At 44.7% G+C, this 21,182-nt stretch overlaps 1 protein-coding gene across 1 annotated transcript in view; it reads right to left on the bottom strand.

The window, feature by feature from the left end:
• Positions 1-20,581: 20,581 nt before the first annotated feature.
• The window catches only part of LOC115630040 (MICOS complex subunit Mic10-like), a 35,845-nt gene continuing 35,244 nt past the window's right edge, over positions 20,582-21,182 (bottom strand). The window contains exon 2 of the mRNA XM_030526673.1: positions 20,582-20,776. Within this exon, the coding sequence (XP_030382533.1) occupies positions 20,640-20,776 (137 nt within the window). The 3' untranslated portion in view covers positions 20,582-20,639. The remainder of the gene's footprint in view (positions 20,777-21,182) is intronic.

The following is a 21,182-nucleotide window of genomic DNA, read 5'->3' as shown; positions in this document are numbered from 1 at the left end:
TAGTTGTGGTTGGGAAGACGTTCGAAGAACACCTATGTAACCTGAGGGAGGTGTTTCGAAGACTGAGAGCGGCAAACCTACGGGTAAATCAAGATAAGTGTGAGTTTTTTCGCAGGTCCATACGCTACCTGGGGCACCTGGTGGCAGAAGACGGGATACAGACGGATCCAGAAAAGGTGGCAGCCATACGTGAACTGAAGCCCCCGGCCAACCTAAAACAGCTGCGGCAGTACATCGGGATGGCCTCGTGGTACCGCCGCTTTGTACCCAATTTCGCCACAACGGTAGGCCCACTCACCGAGCTGTTAAAGAAAGGCCACAAGTGGAGTTGGGGAACACCGCAGCAGGAGGCACTTGATTGTATCCAAAGACAGCTCATGGAAGCGCCGGTGTTAGCGTGCCCCGATTTCACACAACGCTTCTGCCTACAGACTGACGCCAGCGAGTATGGGCTGGGCGCGGTTTTGACACCGAACGTAGACGGCCAGGAGCACGTGATTTCCTACGCCAGTAGGAAACTGCAGAAAGCAGAGGTCAACTACAGCGCCACGGAGAAGGAGTGTCTGGCCATTGTTTGGGGAATCCGAAAGCTGCGACACTATCTGGAGGGCTATCACTTTACCGTGACCGACCACTTGGCGTTGCGATGACTTAACTCAATCGAGAGCCCCACTGGTCGCATTGCACGCTGGGCCTTGGAGCTGCAACAGTATACATTCGATGTCCAGTACCGAAAAGGAGCCTTGAACGTGGTGGCCGACGCGCTGTCACGGCAGCCGCGCGAGGTGGCCGGCCGCGCACACGTGGAGCCAGAGGCAGCGTCAACTTGTAAATGGCTACAGCGGCTGACGGCAGCGGTGTTGGAGAGTCCCAGCAAGTACCCAGATTACGCCATACAGAACGACAGGCTGTACCGCCGCATCACCAACGTGCTGGGAGAAGATGAGGTGTCACCATGGAGGCTATTCGTGGCCGCGCCTTTACGACAGGAGGTGTTGAGAGAATGCCACGATGACGCAACGGCGGGCCATATGGGAGTACGCGCGCGTTGCAGACCGATACCACTGGCCTGGTCTGTGTCGCGACGTCGCGAAGTATGTGCACCAGTGCCTGTTGTGCCAACGCTATAAAGCCCAGCAACAGCTGACAGCAGGCAAGATGCATTTCAAACCAGCAGAGGCAGCGTGGGACGTCGTATGCGCAGATTTCGTAGGGCCGCTGCCGCGGTCCAAACGGGGCAACTCGTACCTACTGGTCCTTGTGGATAAGTTCAGCAAGTAAGCAGAACTGGTCCCCATCCGCAAGGCAACAGCGGCGGCAGTGAAGCTGGCCCTACGAGAGCGGATCCTGGCGCGGTTTGGGACGCCGCGAAAACTCATCACAGACAATGGAGCCCAGTTTACAAGTCGCGCGCTGAAACAGTTCCTCGCTGAGGCAGGCATACAGCAACAACTAACGGCACCATATACACCTCAGGAGAATCCCACGGAGCGGACCAATAGAACGGTCAAAACATTGATTGCTCAGCTGGCGGACGGGCAGCACAACACGTGGGACGAACAACTGCCGAAAGCACAATTGGCTATTAATACAGCACTTTCAGACGCAACGGGCTACTCACCGGCTTTCATCCTATTTGGGAGAGAACCAAGGCATCCACGCACACTGTACGGCAGGGATCCAGACGCCCCTGAGGCAGTACCAGGTAGCCCACAAACACACGCGACACTGGTACAGTTCATTGCCCGAATAGCGAAAAGAAACCAAGTGGTGGCCAGTGAGGATCAGGCGCGTCAGTATAATCTGCGGAGGCGCGAGTGGCGACCCCAACTAGGCGACGAGGTTCTCGTGCGACAGCATCACCTGTCCAACGCATCCGAGCAGTTTGCGGCCAAGCTGGCGCCTCGCTTCGATGGGCCATTCACAGTGCGTGCATTTATATCCCCAGTCATAGTGCGCTTACGACCAGTAGCAGGCGGCAGAGGTAGAACAGCACATGTGCGAGATCTGAAGGCGCTGAATGCAGACGTCAGCGTCGCCGACGAGTGCAGCGACAGCGGCAGTTGCGCTGGTATTAGGACCATGCCACTGACAATCTCTCAACAGCCACAACAGCAGCCATCACAACAGCCACGCAACAGCGTAAGCGGCACGATAGTAGCGGCCGCAGCAACGGCAGCAGTAGCGACTTCAACAGCAGCGGCACCAATGCAGCAGCGGCTGCGGCTACGTTGATGAAGGTAGTAGTGGCGACGCCGGCAGCCGCGGCAACAGGTGACGACAACAGCGGAGTCAGCGACAGCCATGGCGGCGACGCCAACACAGCCAGGCCAGCGGTCAAGCGTCAGGGCAACCAAAGCAGGCGCTCCTAGCTAAAGAATAACGTCCACGTAATCCTGCAGACATAATCGAATTTTATTACGTTTCAGCCACACATAGCACAAATGATACCTCAACGGCACCGATGGGAGGCCCGGTGCACTAGTTGCAGTCGACGCAGTATAAGATGTACACCGTGCATGCCGCTGGCACATAATTAGCCGTTGCGTGCTACAGGTAGTCCATCAGCGGCAGGCCATGCAGGCTGGAAAGTATAGTCAGTACTTTTGCGAGATGCAGCTCGTTGCCCAGCAATCACCAACAGATTCCGCACCCCAGAATTTGAAATTCAAACACGTGGCGGAAATGGAGAGCGAAGACAACGATGCGACAGAATGACAGCGCGAGCAGCTGACTGTGAAGTTACAGGTGACGTCGACAGGTGGTCAGCGCTGCCACCCAGCTGCTACACATCTGCCTTTCGATTATGGCGCGATGCTAACAAAATTTGAAAACACCATCGATCGGGCCGTTCGACCCTTTGGGGAAAGGGGGAGGTGTAACGATGCACAGCTGCCAGCTACGCAACGCGTCGTCACGATGCCGATGAGTAGTTTTTTAGTAGGTGTAAGTAGTTGTAAGTTGAAGAGAGTTTTTGGAGTTAGTTCGGTTGGAGAGGCAAACAAACGCGCATTGAAGCGCACCCTCGCTATTTGATTTGGAGAAATAAAAGGATCATATTTGAGTGGTAACTGCGGGCTTGCTTTATTTCTGGGGGACCAAACCAAGAATTTTGCAGCGACTTTGGCCGAAATTGCTCCTCTTTAAGCTAACTTGTATGTGATTTCCCTCAAACTTTTTGAATTGGATTTACTCGTACTTAACAAATAGGACACAGAAGGTACTATTCAAGTCGAATATTAATTAACCTGTTCTCGTAATTTCTGGTGTACCTCAAGGTAGTCATCTCGGTCCCATATAATTCATTTTATTTATTAATGATCTATCCTGCTGCATTTCCGTATACTAATGTATGTCGATGGTGTAAAGCTAATTTGTTCGTATAAAGATCCTCTTTATCAATTTCGCCTGCAGTACGATCTATACTGTTTTCAACAGTGGTGCTTGGTCAACTACCTGCACCTTAACTGTTCTAAATGCTGTCAGCTGTCAGCAAAAGCTGACTGTCGACGAGTACATTTGGCTGACTGTGTTGAAATTTTGTAAAGTACTAATTGTATGTTAAATAAAATACTAGTAGAGAAGCTAAACTTTGGTGTCTCTAGCTCTTATAGTCTCTGAGATCTAGGTGATCAGCAGGGCTAGATCGACTCGTCTTGTCATGCTGATCAAGAATATATATACTTTGTGGGGTCTGTCACGCCTCCTTCTGCCTGTTACGTTTTCAGCTAAATTTTTTATTTTCTTAATTTTTAAAATTTTTACAATTCTTCTATACATATGTACAGAATATTTCAAAGCCGGGACACCCGATTTAGCTTTTCTACTTGTTTTTATTCGGAAAAATGTCTTTGTTAGTATTTTTAATCAAAACTCCTGTGTTTGGTGTCCTCAGTATAAACTGTATCAGGATTGCATTGAGTCTTTTCAGAAACAATTTCTACTTTTTGCTCTTCGTGGTCTTAACTGGGATCCTAACCTGCGATTACCTTCCTACTCCAGTAGAGTTATCCTTATTTACCTGCCTTCTGTTAGCTCACCGTGGGATAGTTCTTGGCGTTCTGTTTCTCCACTAATTGATTGTCGGAGATGTTAATTCCTCTATGCTTTTAGGTCGAATTAATTTTTCTTTTCCTTCTAGGCTAACAAGGAACTTTCTACCTAATCTACTTAACAGATGCACTAGCAATTACGCCATGCACAATCCTTTTCGAGCATTATGCTCCAATTATAATACTTTTTGCTTCTAATCTCAAGTGAGCTCTCTCTCCCTCCATTAAAATCTTCTATTTTCAGCTACCTGAAAATCAGGCTGATTCAGAGCTAGAATAGCCAAACTTGGCATCCAGATTCTCCTAAGTCTGAGAAAGGACGAGTTTGTGTTTTTTCCACTCCCGCAATTCGTGTTTTTCATAGCTCCCGTAATTCTTTGAACTCAAATTGGGCATATACATCCAGTTTCTGGTTTCTGTCCGTATGCCAAGTTTCATCATGATGCTATATCGACTCGACTTGTCATCCTGATCAATAATATATTCTTTGTGGGGTCTGCCACGCCTCCTTCTGTATGATATATACATTTCAACAAAACTAGTATAGCCTTTCACCCATTGTTAACCAACAGTCAAATCGCATCGTTCGTTGTTCGCTTGTGTCGATACGGCAAACCCTAGTTTTCCGTCTACTAGACCAATTTTTACATTAACATTGCACTTCGGCAATTGTTTGATAAATTGAATTGCATTTCGGCAATTAACATAAGTTTGTTTTTCGTCGCTTAATACTGAACTTGTACTATTTGAATCGCAATAAATAAATAGCATTTTTAATTAACAATTTCGCACAGTTGAATATTAATTCTTGCCTATTATTAGATATAGAAAAGCATATAACTACACAGTCACGAAAATCTGTTGTTCTCGCCTATCTCACTCCCTATGCCTTTGATCGGACTTGCACCTATTACAAAGTTGTAAAGTATAAAATTCTCTAAAATTTTGTCTTAACATCTCTATATATATAAAACAGTTTGTCCTGACTGACTGATTGGTGATCAACGCACAGCCCAAACGGTAAAGGCTAGGAAGCTGAAATTTGGACTCAAGTATCCTTTCATAGTCTAGGTGCCCACTAAGAAGGGATTTTAGAAAATTCGAGCTCCAAAGGGGGGAAAACAGGCTCCAACGTTTGTATGAAAAATTTACAATTTTCATCTGATTAACTTCAAACTTATTTTGTATACTCCCAAAATTCCAAGAAAAACTGCATACTTGGTTTTATGAAATTTTTCTTGGGGACTAAAATACGGAAGATTTCCTGTAAATGAAATGGGGCACAAAAGGAAACCGCGTCAACAGCCCACTGCCCAATCGGCAAGAGCTATGAAGCTGAAATTTGGGCTCAAGGATTCTATCATAGTGAAGGTGCCCACTAAGAAGGGATTTTGGAAAATTCAAGCTCCAAAGAGGGGAAACAAGCTCCAAAGTTTGTTTGAAAGTTCTGCATTTCTGCACCAATCAACTTTAAATTTGATTTTTAAATCTATAAAAGAATACAAACAAAACTGCATACTCGGATTTTCGAAATTTGTGAATTATTGAGGTTTCAATATTTATTCACCTTTTCAAATGAAAAGTTTGTGTTATAAATTTTTTCCGATCGATTTCAAGTTTGGAGACTATAATCTACGTAACTAAATCTACAACTTTGCGTTCAAGGATTTTCAAAATATGTATTTTACAAATGCAGGCAGAACAAACAATACAAAATATCAAACAGTTGGGGACAACTAAGTATACATACACACACACACATACAAGCAGCTGTTCGTGTAGTTGCGTGCAAGCGATTGAAATAGCCAAAGCAAAATGTGAGACACTAATGTGTGAATGTACACACATACATATGTACACATCTATGTATGTATGTATGTTCATTCGTCTTGCACTGACAGAGCAAGAAATGTTAATTAATTAAAAAATTATGTAACATTTTTAAAAGTAATTTTTTCGTTGTTTAGTACATTTGACATTAGGGTTTTCATTAGTAACTTTATGAACGCAAATATCAAATAGTTGGGGACATCATATACACACACTCACACACAGAACAAGCAACAGTTCGTGTCTATGTATGCGGTTCTCTACGTACGGTTGAAAAAGTAAAGAGAAACATGCATGCATATGTACATACATATGTATGCATGTATGCCGGTGTACGTACATATATAGCATGTATGTATTTATGTATGTATGTTGTAACGACGCACAGCTGCCAGCTACGCAACGCGTCGTCACGATGCCGATGAGTAGTTTTTAAGCAGGTGTAAGTAGTTGTAAGTTGAAGAGAGTTTTTGGAGTTAGTTCGGTTGGAGAGGCAAACAAACGCGCATTGAAGCGCACCCTCGCTATTTGATTTGGAGAAATAAAAGGATCATATTTGAGTGGTAACTGCGTGCTTGCTTTATTTCTGGGGGACCAAACCAAGAATTTTGCAGCGACTCTGGCCGACGAGTATACCCGGGCCAGAGCAACGTTACAAGTGGCGCCCGAGCAGGGACCCCAAAATAAAGTGAGATTAAACACGACCGCGACCACGCGGCGAGTTGGAAAACGTAAGGCGAGAATTGTTGACTCGTGATGGTGCGAACGAGCTGGGTGCGAGCGTTGAGGAAGGAGGAGCTGATCGAGCTGCTGCAGGAGTTTGGGATCGACGACGCGGGCACCGTGGAAACGCTGAGAACACGCTTCGCCACGTTTGTGAAAGCGGCGGGGCCGGAACACCAGTCACGCCTAGAACTGCTAGCGGCCCGCTATAAGTCACGTCCGGTGAGTCCTGTACCGCCGAAGGCACAACTGGAGGTCCCCAAGCGGGAGGAAGGTTCGCCCGGCATGCACCTGCCGCCTACGGAAGCTGCGGCATCGCCAAGAACACCGACCGAGCATCCCAAGACACCATCAACGGGGCCATTAGCGGCAACAGCACCAGCTGGGGCTGCACCAGTGACTGTGACCGCCACCACCACCTATACGACAGAAGCACTCGACAATGTCACGAGCGGAGCGGAGAGCCCTGAGCACGGAGGTGGCACAGTGGGGAGTGCACTTCGACGGCAGCGGGGACCCACGAGCATTCTTGTGCAGGCTAGAAGAAAAAGCGGAAGTGAGTGGGGAGCCGGTAGATAATTTAGTGCCGATGTTACCAAACATTCTGGAGGGCGCGGCACGGACGTGGGACCGCACAAGGCGTCCTCGACCCAGTCGTGGGCAGAGTTCCGCGCGGAACTGCTAGAAGCTTACCCGGCCGCTCCTCACGTTGAGCGGTGGCGACAAAATGCGCAACGACGCTTTCAGGGCGAGTCGGAGTCCACTTCGACATACGTCTAAGCGATGCTGGAATTGATGCTCGATGCAGACATGCCCGGAGAGGAGCAGCTGAGGCTCATCTACCGCAACAGCCGACCAGCGATCAACATCAGGATACGACATCAGGATGTCCATACTGTGGCAGAATTCAAACGGCAAGCAGCAGAGCTGGAGGAGTTGGGCCTGGTTCCGGCCTGTACCATTGGGGCAGGGCCATCCCAGCCAGCGTTCAGGGGCCCACGGGGGTTTCCGATCCGACGTCCGGAGCCAACGGATACGCAGCCCATATCTGGTGGTGAGTTAAACAGGCGAGACTTTGTCCCTTTACAGACTGCACCCGCGCGAACAACAGCAACCGGGCCCGAGATGCAGAGCTCGTCGGCACACCAGGGGCGGTCTTGCAAACGGTGTGGTATGACGGGGCACGACAACGAATGCTGCCCAAACCAACAACAACTATACTGCTGGGATTGCGGTAGGCTGGGCATACGAGCGAACGAATGCTGTCGCCGCAGAGCGGGAAACGCCAGGGGGGCTCGCCACATACAGCCAATAGGCGAGCCCACGCAGGAAAACTAGTGGCAGAACGCTCGCGAGTGATGGTGTTGAGGGTGGATTGCGATGGTCTTGCCCTCGACGCGGTGGTGGATACGGGAGCCACTCGCAGCTTCGTGAGCCCGGCGCTGGCACGACGCTTGAGAAAGCCAGGTGGGGAGAATGTACGGAGTGTAGAGGTGTCGATGTCGATGGCCAACGGCTCGCGACAAACTGTTTGCGAGGAGACGATGACGGCGATAACAGCGGACGACAAATGCATCTCGATACCACTGTTAACACTGCCGGGCTGCGAGGACGAGCTCTCACTAGGGCTGGATTTCATCAGGAAGGCCTATGGTACGCTCACCGCCGGCGGCCACAAGCTGGAGATGCGAGATGTGCGTGAGCGACGACGGCGGAGAAGGCGTCAGGCGCGCCGCAGAGTACGATGTGCGGCATTGGTGACCACAGAGCCAATTGCTCCATCGGCGGCGACGCTGACAGATGAACAGGCTGCTCAGGCTGCCACGTTCCTTCTGGAGGAATTACCACGCTTTGAGAACAGTGTGGGCGTATCGTCGGTGGCGACACACACGATCCGCGTGAAAGACGACAGGCCCATTAAACAGCGCTATTATCCGAGGAATCCGGCGATGCAAGCGGTGATTGACAACGAGGTTGACGAGTTGCTGGCGAAGGGCTGCATTGAGCGGTCCGATAGCGCGTACAGCGCGCCCATAGTCCTGGTACGCAAGAAGAATGGGGCGTGGCGAATGTGGATCGACTCCCGCCAGCTGAACGAGCGCTCGGAGCCAGACGCATACCCCATTCCGAGGATCCAACATATTCTCGAACAGTTACGACAGGCAAAGTACATCAGCAGCATCGACTTGCGAAACGGTTATTGGCAGATCCCCATGGAGCCCGACAGCCGCAAATACACCGCCTTCACAGTGCCGGGACGGGGCCTTTTCCAATGGCGAGTGATGCCATTTGGCCTGCACTCCGCCCCAGCCACCTTCCAGCGGGCGCTAGATAGCGTCATCGGCCCGGATATGGCTCCACACGCGTTTGCCTATCTGGACGACATAGTTGTGGTTGGGAAGACGTTCGAAGAACACCTATGTAACCTGAGGGAGGTGTTTCGAAGACTGAGAGCGGCAAACCTACGGGTAAATCAAGATAAGTGTGAGTTTTTTCGCAGGTCCATACGCTACCTGGGGCACCTGGTGGCAGAAGACGGGATACAGACGGATCCAGAAAAGGTGGCAGCCATACGTGAACTGAAGCCCCCGGCCAACCTAAAACAGCTGCGGCAGTACATCGGGATGGCCTCGTGGTACCGCCGCTTTGTACCCAATTTCGCCACAACGGTAGGCCCACTCACCGAGCTGTTAAAGAAAGGCCACAAGTGGAGTTGGGGAACACCGCAGCAGGAGGCACTTGATTGTATCCAAAGACAGCTCATGGAAGCGCCGGTGTTAGCGTGCCCCGATTTCACACAACGCTTCTGCCTACAGACTGACGCCAGCGAGTATGGGCTGGGCGCGGTTTTGACACCGAACGTAGACGGCCAGGAGCACGTGATTTCCTACGCCAGTAGGAAACTGCAGAAAGCAGAGGTCAACTACAGCGCCACGGAGAAGGAGTGTCTGGCCATTGTTTGGGGAATCCGAAAGCTGCGACACTATCTGGAGGGCTATCACTTTACCGTGACCGACCACTTGGCGTTGCGATGACTTAACTCAATCGAGAGCCCCACTGGTCGCATTGCACGCTGGGCTTTGGAGCTGCAACAGTATACATTCGATGTCCAGTACCGAAAAGGAGCCTTGAACGTGGTGGCCGACGCGCTGTCACGGCAGCCGCGCGAGGTGGCCGGCCGCGCACACGTGGAGCCAGAGGCAGCGTCAACTTGTAAATGGCTACAGCGGCTGACGGCAGCGGTGTTGGAGAGTCCCAGCAAGTACCCAGATTACGCCATACAGAACGACAGGCTGTACCGCCGCATCACCAACGTGCTGGGAGAAGATGAGGTGTCACCATGGAGGCTATTCGTGGCCGCGCCTTTACGACAGGAGGTGTTGAGAGAATGCCACGATGACGCAACGGCGGGCCATATGGGAGTACGCGCGCGTTGCAGACCGATACCACTGGCCTGGTCTGTGTCGCGACGTCGCGAAGTATGTGCACCAGTGCCTGTTGTGCCAACGCTATAAAGCCCAGCAACAGCTGACAGCAGGCAAGATGCATTTCAAACCAGCAGAGGCAGCGTGGGACGTCGTATGCGCAGATTTCGTAGGGCCGCTGCCGCGGTCCAAACGGGGCAACTCGTACCTACTGGTCCTTGTGGATAAGTTCAGCAAGTAAGCAGAACTGGTCCCCATCCGCAAGGCAACAGCGGCGGCAGTGAAGCTGGCCCTACGAGAGCGGATCCTGGCGCGGTTTGGGACGCCGCGAAAACTCATCACAGACAATGGAGCCCAGTTTACAAGTCGCGCGCTGAAACAGTTCCTCGCTGAGGCAGGCATACAGCAACAACTAACGGCACCATATACACCTCAGGAGAATCCCACGGAGCGGACCAATAGAACGGTCAAAACATTGATTGCTCAGCTGGCGGACGGGCAGCACAACACGTGGGACGAACAACTGCCGAAAGCACAATTGGCTATTAATACAGCACTTTCAGACGCAACGGGCTACTCACCGGCTTTCATCCTATTTGGGAGAGAACCAAGGCATCCACGCACACTGTACGGCAGGGATCCAGACGCCCCTGAGGCAGTACCAGGTAGCCCACAAACACACGCGACACTGGTACAGTTCATTGCCCGAATAGCGAAAAGAAACCAAGTGGTGGCCAGTGAGGATCAGGCGCGTCAGTATAATCTGCGGAGGCGCGAGTGGCGACCCCAACTAGGCGACGAGGTTCTCGTGCGACAGCATCACCTGTCCAACGCATCCGAGCAGTTTGCGGCCAAGCTGGCGCCTCGCTTCGATGGGCCATTCACAGTGCGTGCATTTATATCCCCAGTCATAGTGCGCTTACGACCAGTAGCAGGCGGCAGAGGTAGAACAGCACATGTGCGAGATCTGAAGGCGCTGAATGCAGACGTCAGCGTCGCCGACGAGTGCAGCGACAGCGGCAGTTGCGCTGGTATTAGGACCATGCCACTGACAATCTCTCAACAGCCACAACAGCAGCCATCACAACAGCCACGCAACAGCGTAAGCGGCACGATAGTAGCGGCCGCAGCAACGGCAGCAGTAGCGACTTCAACAGCAGCGGCACCAATGCAGCAGCGGCTGCGGCTACGTTGATGAAGGTAGTAGTGGCGACGCCGGCAGCCGCGGCAACAGGTGACGACAACAGCGGAGTCAGCGACAGCCATGGCGGCGACGCCAACACAGCCAGGCCAGCGGTCAAGCGTCAGGGCAACCAAAGCAGGCGCTCCTAGCTAAAGAATAACGTCCACGTAATCCTGCAGACATAATCGAATTTTATTACGTTTCAGCCACACATAGCACAAATGATACCTCAACGGCACCGATGGGAGGCCCGGTGCACTAGTTGCAGTCGACGCAGTATAAGATGTACACCGTGCATGCCGCTGGCACATAATTAGCCGTTGCGTGCTACAGGTAGTCCATCAGCGGCAGGCCATGCAGGCTGGAAAGTATAGTCAGTACTTTTGCGAGATGCAGCTCGTTGCCCAGCAATCACCAACAGATTCCGCACCCCAGAATTTGAAATTCAAACACGTGGCGGAAATGGAGAGCGAAGACAACGATGCGACAGAATGACAGCGCGAGCAGCTGACTGTGAAGTTACAGGTGACGTCGACAGGTGGTCAGCGCTGCCACCCAGCTGCTACACATCTGCCTTTCGATTATGGCGCGATGCTAACAAAATTTGAAAACACCATCGATCGGGCCGTTCGACCCTTTGGGGAAAGGGGGAGGTGTAACGATGCACAGCTGCCAGCTACGCAACGCGTCGTCACGATGCCGATGAGTAGTTTTTTAGTAGGTGTAAGTAGTTGTAAGTTGAAGAGAGTTTTTGGAGTTAGTTCGGTTGGAGAGGCAAACAAACGCGCATTGAAGCGCACCCTCGCTATTTGATTTGGAGAAATAAAAGGATCATATTTGAGTGGTAACTGCGGGCTTGCTTTATTTCTGGGGGACCAAACCAAGAATTTTGCAGCGACTTTGGCCGACGAGTATACCCGGGCCAGAGCAACGTTACAATGTATGTATGTATACATTGGACAATCGAGCACTGTTGTTTGATTGTAATAAATAATGTTCTATGGTTTTAAATCAATTTTTTAAAACGAAAAACAACAACAACTGCAAGTCATTGGCTTGCACTTCTTCTTTCGTGTTGATCATTTACGCCTGTTAATTTCAAAGGCAAAATGCCAAAAGTTTACAGTTACCGTCGCAGGGCAACGACTGCGTAAGGGATAGTAAAGCAGAAACCGAAAGCATATGTACATATGCTTGTTTATGATTTGTTCTAATTGATCTCAATAAATTATAAGATGTTATTATTATTATTATTAAAATTCCACTTATAATTACAAATTGCAAGCAGCTTATGGAGTAAGCCATAGCTACTAAGGCCTTAAGCTTATGATTGTTTACAATTACGGTTATTTACATTTATTTACAGTTCGATCATTACTCTAGCTAAATTTATTACATAGTGGTGATTTCGATTATTTTATTGAAACAAAAAAAGAAAACTTATTATTATTATTATTTATTTATTTTTATATGAGGTGATAAAGGTTTGTAGATTTCAGGAATGCAATAGTCTGATAGATGTTTTTGGGTAAAGTTAGTTCATGTATTGTTGATTCTAGGAGTCTTGATCTTTCTTGTTGATATTTGGAACAGTCTAAAAGTATGTGCTTCAAGGTAATTGTGGTGTTGCATTGTGGGCATGTGGGTGGTGCAGATTTGTTTAAGATAAAGTTGTGGGTGAGGTTGGTGTGTCCGAGTCGAAGTCTTGTAAATTTTATTATGTCTAGTCTTGTTAAGTTCGAGCTTGGTACCTTGTTGTTTGCAGTTTGTTTGGAGTTGACAATTTTATAATAATGGGAGGCGTTATTCCATAACGCGTTACTCTGCTTATCTATATATATAAAACAGTTTGTCCTGACTGACTGACTGATTGACTGACTGACTGACTGACTGATTGGTGATCAATGCACAGCCCAAACGGTAAAGGCTAGGAAGCTGAAATTTGGACTCAAGTATCCTTTCGAAGTCTAGGTCCCCACTAAGAAGGGATTTTGGAAAACTCGAGCTCCAAAGGGGGGAAACAGGCTCCAACGTTTGTATGAAAAATCTACAGTTCTCATCTGATTAACTTTAAACTTAGTTTGTATACTCTCAGAACAATTCCAAGAAAAACTGTATACTTGGTTTTTTGATATTTTTTTTGGGTCCTAAAATATGGGAGTTTTCCTGTAAAAAAAATGTTGGGGCACAAAAGCAAACCGCGTCAACAACCCACAGCCCACACGGTAAAAGCTAGGATGCTGAAATTTGGGCTCAAGTATCCTATCATGGTGTAGATGAGCACTAAGAAGGGATTTTGGAAAATTCGAGCTCCAAAGGGGGGAAAAGTAGCTCCAAAGTTTGTTCGAAAAATCCGCATTTTTCAACCGATCGACTTAAACTTAGTTTCTAAAATCAATTAAAGAATACAAACAAAACTTTCGAAATTTGTGTTGGAGCTTGAATTATTGGGGTTTTAATATTTATTCACTATTTGAAAAGTTTGTGTTATAAATTTAGTCCGATCGATTTAAAATTTGGATAATGTAATCTACGTAACTAAATCTACAACTTTGCATTCAAGGAGTTTCAAAATATGCATTTTACAAAAGCAGGCAGAACAAACAATACAAAATATCAAACAGTTGGGGACAACTAAGTATACATACACACACACACACACACACACAAACAGCTGTTCGTGTAGTTGCGTGCAAACGATTGAAATAGCCAAAGCAAAATGTGAGACACTAATGTGTATGAGAATGTAATGTGAATGTCCATACATATGTGCTCATCTATGTATGTACATATGTATCTACATATGTATGTATGTACATTCGTCTTGCACTGACAAAGCAAGAAATGTTAATTAATTGAAAATTATATAACATTTTTAAAAGTAATTTTTTCTTTGTTTAGTGCATTTGGCATTAGTGTTTTCATTAATAACTTTATGCAGCAACAACAAATATCAAATAGTTGGGGACATCACATACACACACTCACACACACAACAAGCAACAGTTCGTGTCTATGTGTGCGGTTCTCTACGTACGGTTGAAAAAGTAAAGAGAAACATACATATGTACATATGTATATATGCCTGTGTATGAATATAGCATGTATGTACATTCGTATTAATGTATACATTGGGCAATCGAACACAGTTGTTTGATTGTAAATAAAATAATGCTCTAAAAACAACAACAACTGCAAGTCATTAGCTCGCTCTTCTTCTTTCGTTTTGACCATTTAATGTTAATTGCAAAGGCAAAACGCCAAAAGTTTACAGTTACCGTCGCTAGACAACGACTGCTTAAGCGATAGTAAAGCAGAAACCGAATAACGGAGATACTCATATTCTGCTTCGCATTGCGGGCAGATGTATGTATTTATGTATATGATTTGTTCTTATTGATCTCTATAAATAATTCGATTTTATTATTTAAATATTCTGCTTATTGCATTCAAACCTCGATATTTTGATGGTATCGGTGCCAGTGGTTTTTGATCGTGGCTCATCGCTGCACGGCATTGACACGAATGCCGTGTTTCATATTCCGAGTTTGTGCGTGGCCGTATTGACTCAATATGACACGAAAAGACTCAAATGTGAATTTAAATTTGGACTCCAGTATCCTTTCATAGTATCCATCATAGTGTAGGAGCACACTAAGAAAGGCTTTTGGAAAATTCTAGCTCCAAAGGGGGGAAAACGAGCTTTAAAAAATATTAGTTATAGTGGTCATGTTCGTTTAACGAAATAGTTTGGCAAGAACAAAAATGTAACGGACTATTGAACAATTTTTTGTCAAGAACAGAAAATGTTCATTTAAATACTTTAAATGTCTTCCTACTGGTAACCTTTAAGGTGAAAACATATCGGTAGGTTATGCACACACAAAATAAATACAATTGGAAACATTATATTGAGCCGAGTTAAGACGGGCAATACCTGCTAGTTGAGTTATATAGTAGTTTAAATAGTCTTTGTATGTCTGATACGCTGTAGTTCTGTTCTATTTTGAGGGGATGTTTTAGAGCATTTTTTGCTGCTTTGTCTGCCATTTCGTTTCCTGGTATTTGACAATGTCCTGGAACCCAGATGAGTAAAAATTTATTTCGGTAGGAGCTTAATAGGTTTCTTATGGTTGTGGGGTAGTAGCTGTGGTTGTTGGTGTTGTCTATTGCATTTAAGGATGATATGGAGTCGGAGCAAATTGCGAATTTGCCTATTTGTTTGGTTGCATATTTGCATGCTGCAAGTATGGCAGAGATTTCGGCAGTAAAGATGGATGTGAAATAGGGTAGTTAGTTGCTGGTAGGTGATAATTTCTGTTGACGTTGTGATGCTGTAAGAAACTCCGGCATTCGATTTTGAACCGTCGGTATATAAGAATTGTCGATAACTGAGTATTTCTTTGAGCTCATAAAATTTCTGTTGGGGGGGGGTGTCGTTTTTGATGTTGTGGTGAAGCGACATGTTAATGAGATTGTGATTAAAGGACCAGGGAGGAGTTGTTTGTTTAAATGTTCTTAAAGGTGAAATTTCGATTTGTAAATTTTTGCATTGGGTAATTGTATCTCTTAACGATGATGATATTTTGGGCTGCTTCTTACTTATTTTCAATTTTTGGTATATTTTTCCTATAGGGGAGTGTTTGGCTGCCATGATTGTCTTACAGTTTTTAAGTGTGGCGTGGATTGTTCTGGTTTCAATTGGTTGTATGTTAGCTTCGTACAGCAAATTATTTATCGGAGTAGTTGGAAATGCTCCCATTGCTAAACGAAGTGCAGAGTGGTATATTGTTTTTATCTTACTAAGTGCTGATTTTGGGCGATTTTCCATAAAGATGAAGGCAGTAATCTACTTTAGACAAAATCATGGATTTAACTATATTTATTAGTGTATTAGTGTGACAGTTAAATCTTTTGCTTGATAAGCATTTAATAATGTTCAGTCTTTTTGTAAGTTGTAGTGTGAGATTTTCTATGTGTTGGTTCCATCGGTAGTTACTTGTGAATGTGACTCCGAGTATTTTGAGGGAGTTCTCAGTTTTTAATGTAAAGTTGTTGGAATGCAGTTGAAAAGTGCATCCTTTTTTCCGGCAGATGTGGAGATGTTTACATTCACCATTCTATTGATTCTAGATTGTCAATGTTGAGTGAGTATTGGGTTCTATTAATTTTGTTCACTATTGTATAGTCGTCGGCGTAGGCGGAGAACTGGAATGTATTATGTTTGGCTATTGTTTTGTTTAATTTGTTGAAGGCTATTGCAAAGAGTATTACCGACAATGGGGAGCCTTGAGGGATACCATTTTCTAATGGTTTTATTGTAGAATGGGCATTGTAAGTTTATACTATTATTTTTCGGTGTGTTAGGAAATTTTATATGTACTTCATTATTTTTGGACCTATTTTCCATGCGGTAAGTTCGTCGATTATCGTGTGGATTCCTACTCTATCGAACGCTTTGGCAAAGTCCAATAATAGAACAGATAGGTGACTTTTGGTTGCGAGGGACGAAGTGATCTGAAAATCTAGCAAGGCTAGAGGGTCAGACATCGATTTTCCCTTTCGAAAACCCATTTGCCGACTGTCAAGTAGCTGGCTGTTAGTAGCTAGCCACCAAAGTCAATTAGCTACAATTTTGTCGAGGACTTTAGAGATACAAGAGTTTAGTGAGATTGGACGGTAGGAGTTTATGGATGTTTTATTGGTGTTTGGTTTTAATATAGGTATTATGTTGCTAATTTTAAACTGTTGTGGAATATGTCCATCTAGTAATTTGTTAAAAAGGTTAAGTAGGCGATTTTCAACGGTGGGGGACAAGTTTTTGAGCATAGGGTAACTGATGCGATCTCTTCCAGGTGTTTTACCATTTAGTTGATTAAGAGCGGCTTTTAGTTCGAGTAGGGAAATATCGTTTTCTAGTTTCATGGCTATAGGTGATGGGGAGTGAGTTACAGTGTGGCAGGAGTTTGCTTTGTGGTGTCTGAAAATTGGGTGAAAGTTGTTGTCTGTGGCTGCGGTTGACCAATGGTCACATAGGGTGTTTGCTATTTCAAATTTGTTGACTAGGGATTGTGTAGGGTTCTTGGGATTTACTAGGCAATGGATATCATGGCGAGTATTTAGGCCGCAAAATCGATTGATATTGGACCAAATTCTCGACGTAGACGAACGTGGGTTTATTTCTGCTGTGAAAGATTGCAGCGCCTCTCGTTTTTTAATTTTAAGTTCTCGCTTAAGTTTGGCATTAGCTCTTTTGTAAGTGAGAATGTTTTCTGTGCTAATGTTTCTATTGAGATTGAGCCAAGCTGCGTTTTTCTTATTTTTCAACTGCTGTAACGTTTTGTCCCACCATGGAGTATTAGTTTTGAATTGGTATGCACTTTGTAGATTTATTTTGACTATGTTTGCAGTTTCCTGATTAATTTGTTGGCTTGGTTGTTTTGTATTTGAATATTTGTCCGTGAGCTTATGAAAAAGTGGCCAGTAAGCTTTATTTAAAATAAATTTGGGCTTAAAGGCGGGTATGAGTTGTTTTCTTGGAACATTGTTAGATGGATTGGAAAGTGGTCGCTGCCTGAGAGATGGTTGTCTGTGTTCCATTTTATGTATAGAGCGAGGTCTGAGGATGCCATGGTAAGATCAATGTGTGGTGTGTGCTGAAGTGTGTCGGAGAGCCATCATTAAGAGTAATAAGAGAAGTTTGGTTAATGAATTTGTGAAGTGTATTACCTCTGGTGTTGTTTGTTTGCGAGCCCCAGCTTCTGTGCCAGCTATTGAAATCTGTTATTAAAGATGTTTCTGAGATTTTTTATTGAGAAGGGTTTGTTTGGTGGGATGTATGATGAGATTATAGTGAACTTTATTTTGGAATGTATTGTTACTGCTATTGTGTCGAAGTCTGCAGTGTTGATGTTTATTTGTTGTTGTTCTATGGAGTTGTGTACCAGAAGGGCCACTCCTCCGTATCCGTTTGTCGATGTGTTTCTGTGATAAAGTGTATAATTAATTGGGATGGGTATGTTTTGTGTAGAGTACATGTGTGTTTCTTGTAAGGAAATTTTTTGTGGGTTTTTGTTTTTTATAATGGTTTGCAACTCGATATAATTATTAATATAACCATTTAAATTCCATTGAAGAACTTTCAACATTTATCAAACTTTGCTTGGTGTAAATATATAAGTATATATGTATGTAAGGTTAGGTGTTTTTGTGTTTTTGTTCGTTCTTATCTTTAGATTTAAGAGGTTTGGCCAGAGAGTTTTGTTTATTACTAAAAATTCTAAGTTTAAGGTCTTCGGAGATTTGACTGGAAAGGTTTTTTGTTGGTTTTAGTATGGGTGGGGTTGTATCCATGATTGTATCATAGATGTCTTCGTAGGATGTGGTGATTCTTTCTATCGGGTTGTTTTGTTTTGGTTTGGTGACCTGGGTGTGACTGGATGGTTTGTTGCTATGGGTTGATATAGTTGATGTTGTGTGTATGGGTTTGGAGTTATGGCTTGAAGATGGTTTGGCTGGTTGTTCTGAGACTATTTTTGCATATGGTGTTGGTTGATGAGTGTGGCGGGTATGGTATATTTGGAGAGCGGTTTTGTGGTCCACTTTTTCGATTGTTTTGATGGTTGTTAGCTCCTTTTGTTTAATGAAGGCAGGGCATGCTTTGTCCAACGGACTGTGGTTGTTTTCATTTGTTGAATCAAATTTGCAATTAATGCAGAATTTCTCCTTTGTGCAGTCTTTGTTTTCATCGGTGTGTTTTTCGGTAGAGCAGTTAGCGCATGTTGTAGAGCTTCTGCAATTGCTAGCAGAATGTCCAAACTTCAAACAGTTGCGACATCTGAGAGGGAGTGGTACGTATGGGCGAACTCTTACTCTTTCATATCCTATCATTATGGTTTCAGGAATAGTGAGCGATGCAAAGGTTACAATGATAAGGCCGGTTTCTTTACGTATGAGGTTTTCTGTTTTTAGTATTTTTCGTATTTCTACAATATTTTGTGATTGAAGCTCTGCCAAAATTATTGTTTCCTCAATATTGCGAAGCTCATTTGAGTATATTACGCCTTTTGAGGAATTTAATGTTTTGTGTTCATTCACTGTTACAGGGAAGTCGTGAAAGTATGTTAGTTTAAGTAGCTTTTGTGCTTGAATATAGTTTTTATTTTTTACTAACAGCGTTCCTGCTCTTGTTTTTTTACACATATCCACTTCTCCATTGCATTGGTGGTCAAAGGTTTGGTTGTCTGTTCTAGTAATTGTAATGTATTTTGGGTTATTGTTGTTGTTTTTGTTCGTCAAAAGACTATTTAAGTCTGGTGGACGAGACATTGTTAGTGTGACTGGGCAGAAGCCCTACTGAGTTTTTGGTTTTTGTAACTGTTCTGCTGTATTTTTGTTTTTGTAATTTTTTCAAAATTTGTTTTGTGCGGTTGTTTGTTTGTTTGTGAAGAATTGTTTTTGGCTTTAACAGATAAGCACACGATTCGCTTGCGGTTGGTAGTTACACGTCTTTACTAGTCGAAGCTAAGAGTGTACTGTATAAGATGTTATTATTTAAATTAATTGCATTCAAACTTCGATGGAATTATTGATTGTATCGAAGGATTCAACTATGGATAGTTTCGATGCTCTAGCACATAGAGCATCCGACACATGCCCATCTCTAGCATCTCATATTTACAGCGACTTACCGTTTTAGTGTTAGCTAACAACGCTACAAATGTATTCTGAACAAATTTAAGAGTCATTTACCGTTAAGCCTATTTTGTGAGTGTATTTTTGCTATTTACAAAAGCAGAAACACACCTTTTACATTCAGAACAATCATATTTGGAATTGCAGACACAAAATAGTGTTGAATTAAAAAATTTAATACATAATTATATATTTTGGCGTCCCGATTTATAAATCAAAATTAAATGTCCCGCGTCGGACTTTTCGGGGATAACTCGACCGTGCGTACAACGTGCTGAGGAAGCACACAGTTCAGTCAGGACTGGCAGTCCGCCCGGTGCGTAACGAAGATATGTACATACGTACGTATAACCATACATAGTACTTATTGTACTATATTTGCCATTTGGAAAATGAACTCTTTAAAAAACTTTAGAGAGCGTCGAAAGAAGAATATCATATAGTAAATAAACTTATAATTATAAGCACATTTTACTTAGCCCAGCAAAAACGGGCAAGACCTGCTAGTTTTCTTCACACGATTAAACGTTTTTGAGATTGAGCGCAAAGAATTTTGACTGGGTACAGGGTATTTCACTGTCGGACTTGCCCGACTGTACATTTATCTCTTGTTTTTGTTCTCAATTCGTTGTTTCAATAATGGGTTGAATTTATCTGACTGAAATGTATTTATCTAAGGGATATTTTGTTTATATATTTTTATTTTACACAACGAAACTTCATCAAATCAACTTATTTTAATGAATTTAAGTCTTTTTCACATGTTCTATATGCTACTCCTACGCCAAAACCAAGTCCAAGCCAAGCCGGCCACACACGTCTTTTAAAGAAAAGCAATGAAGCCACGGATCCAATGACGAGTCCTCCACCTGGAATAAATAAATTTATGTATTTTAGATAGGTGAAAGTTAATAGTTTTGTTCATAGATAAATGGTAAAGCTAAAGTTGGGTGCCCCATCTTTCACATACCCTGCACCTATTTTTCTACGGAACTGTGTGTGACAGCGTTGCCAGATATTGCCATGTCGGAATTTTAAAACTTGAGTGATAAAGAGGGATTTTTTTCGTAGAAAGCGGGACATAGTGAAAAAAAGTATATACAGGGGTGCCAGAGAAATATCTTCCGCCCAAGTTTTGCTTTAAAACTAATTCTCGGTGCCACAAAATTCGCTTTTGGGATGTTTCAAATCTTGTTTGCTTTGCTAGTGCGTTACAGGATTTGTACAGAATTAGTCAATCAAATGTGAGCGTCGACAGTCAGCTGTTGCTGACAG

The sequence above is a fragment of the Scaptodrosophila lebanonensis genome, unplaced genomic scaffold (assembly GCF_003285725.1).
Source record: "Scaptodrosophila lebanonensis strain 11010-0011.00,11010-0021.00 unplaced genomic scaffold, SlebRS2 tig00000232-arrow-arrow-pilon, whole genome shotgun sequence".
Classification (NCBI taxonomy): domain Eukaryota; kingdom Metazoa; phylum Arthropoda; class Insecta; order Diptera; family Drosophilidae; genus Scaptodrosophila; species Scaptodrosophila lebanonensis.
The sequence above is the reverse complement of the archived record's forward strand: the minus strand, read 5'-3'. Positions and strand labels throughout refer to the sequence as shown.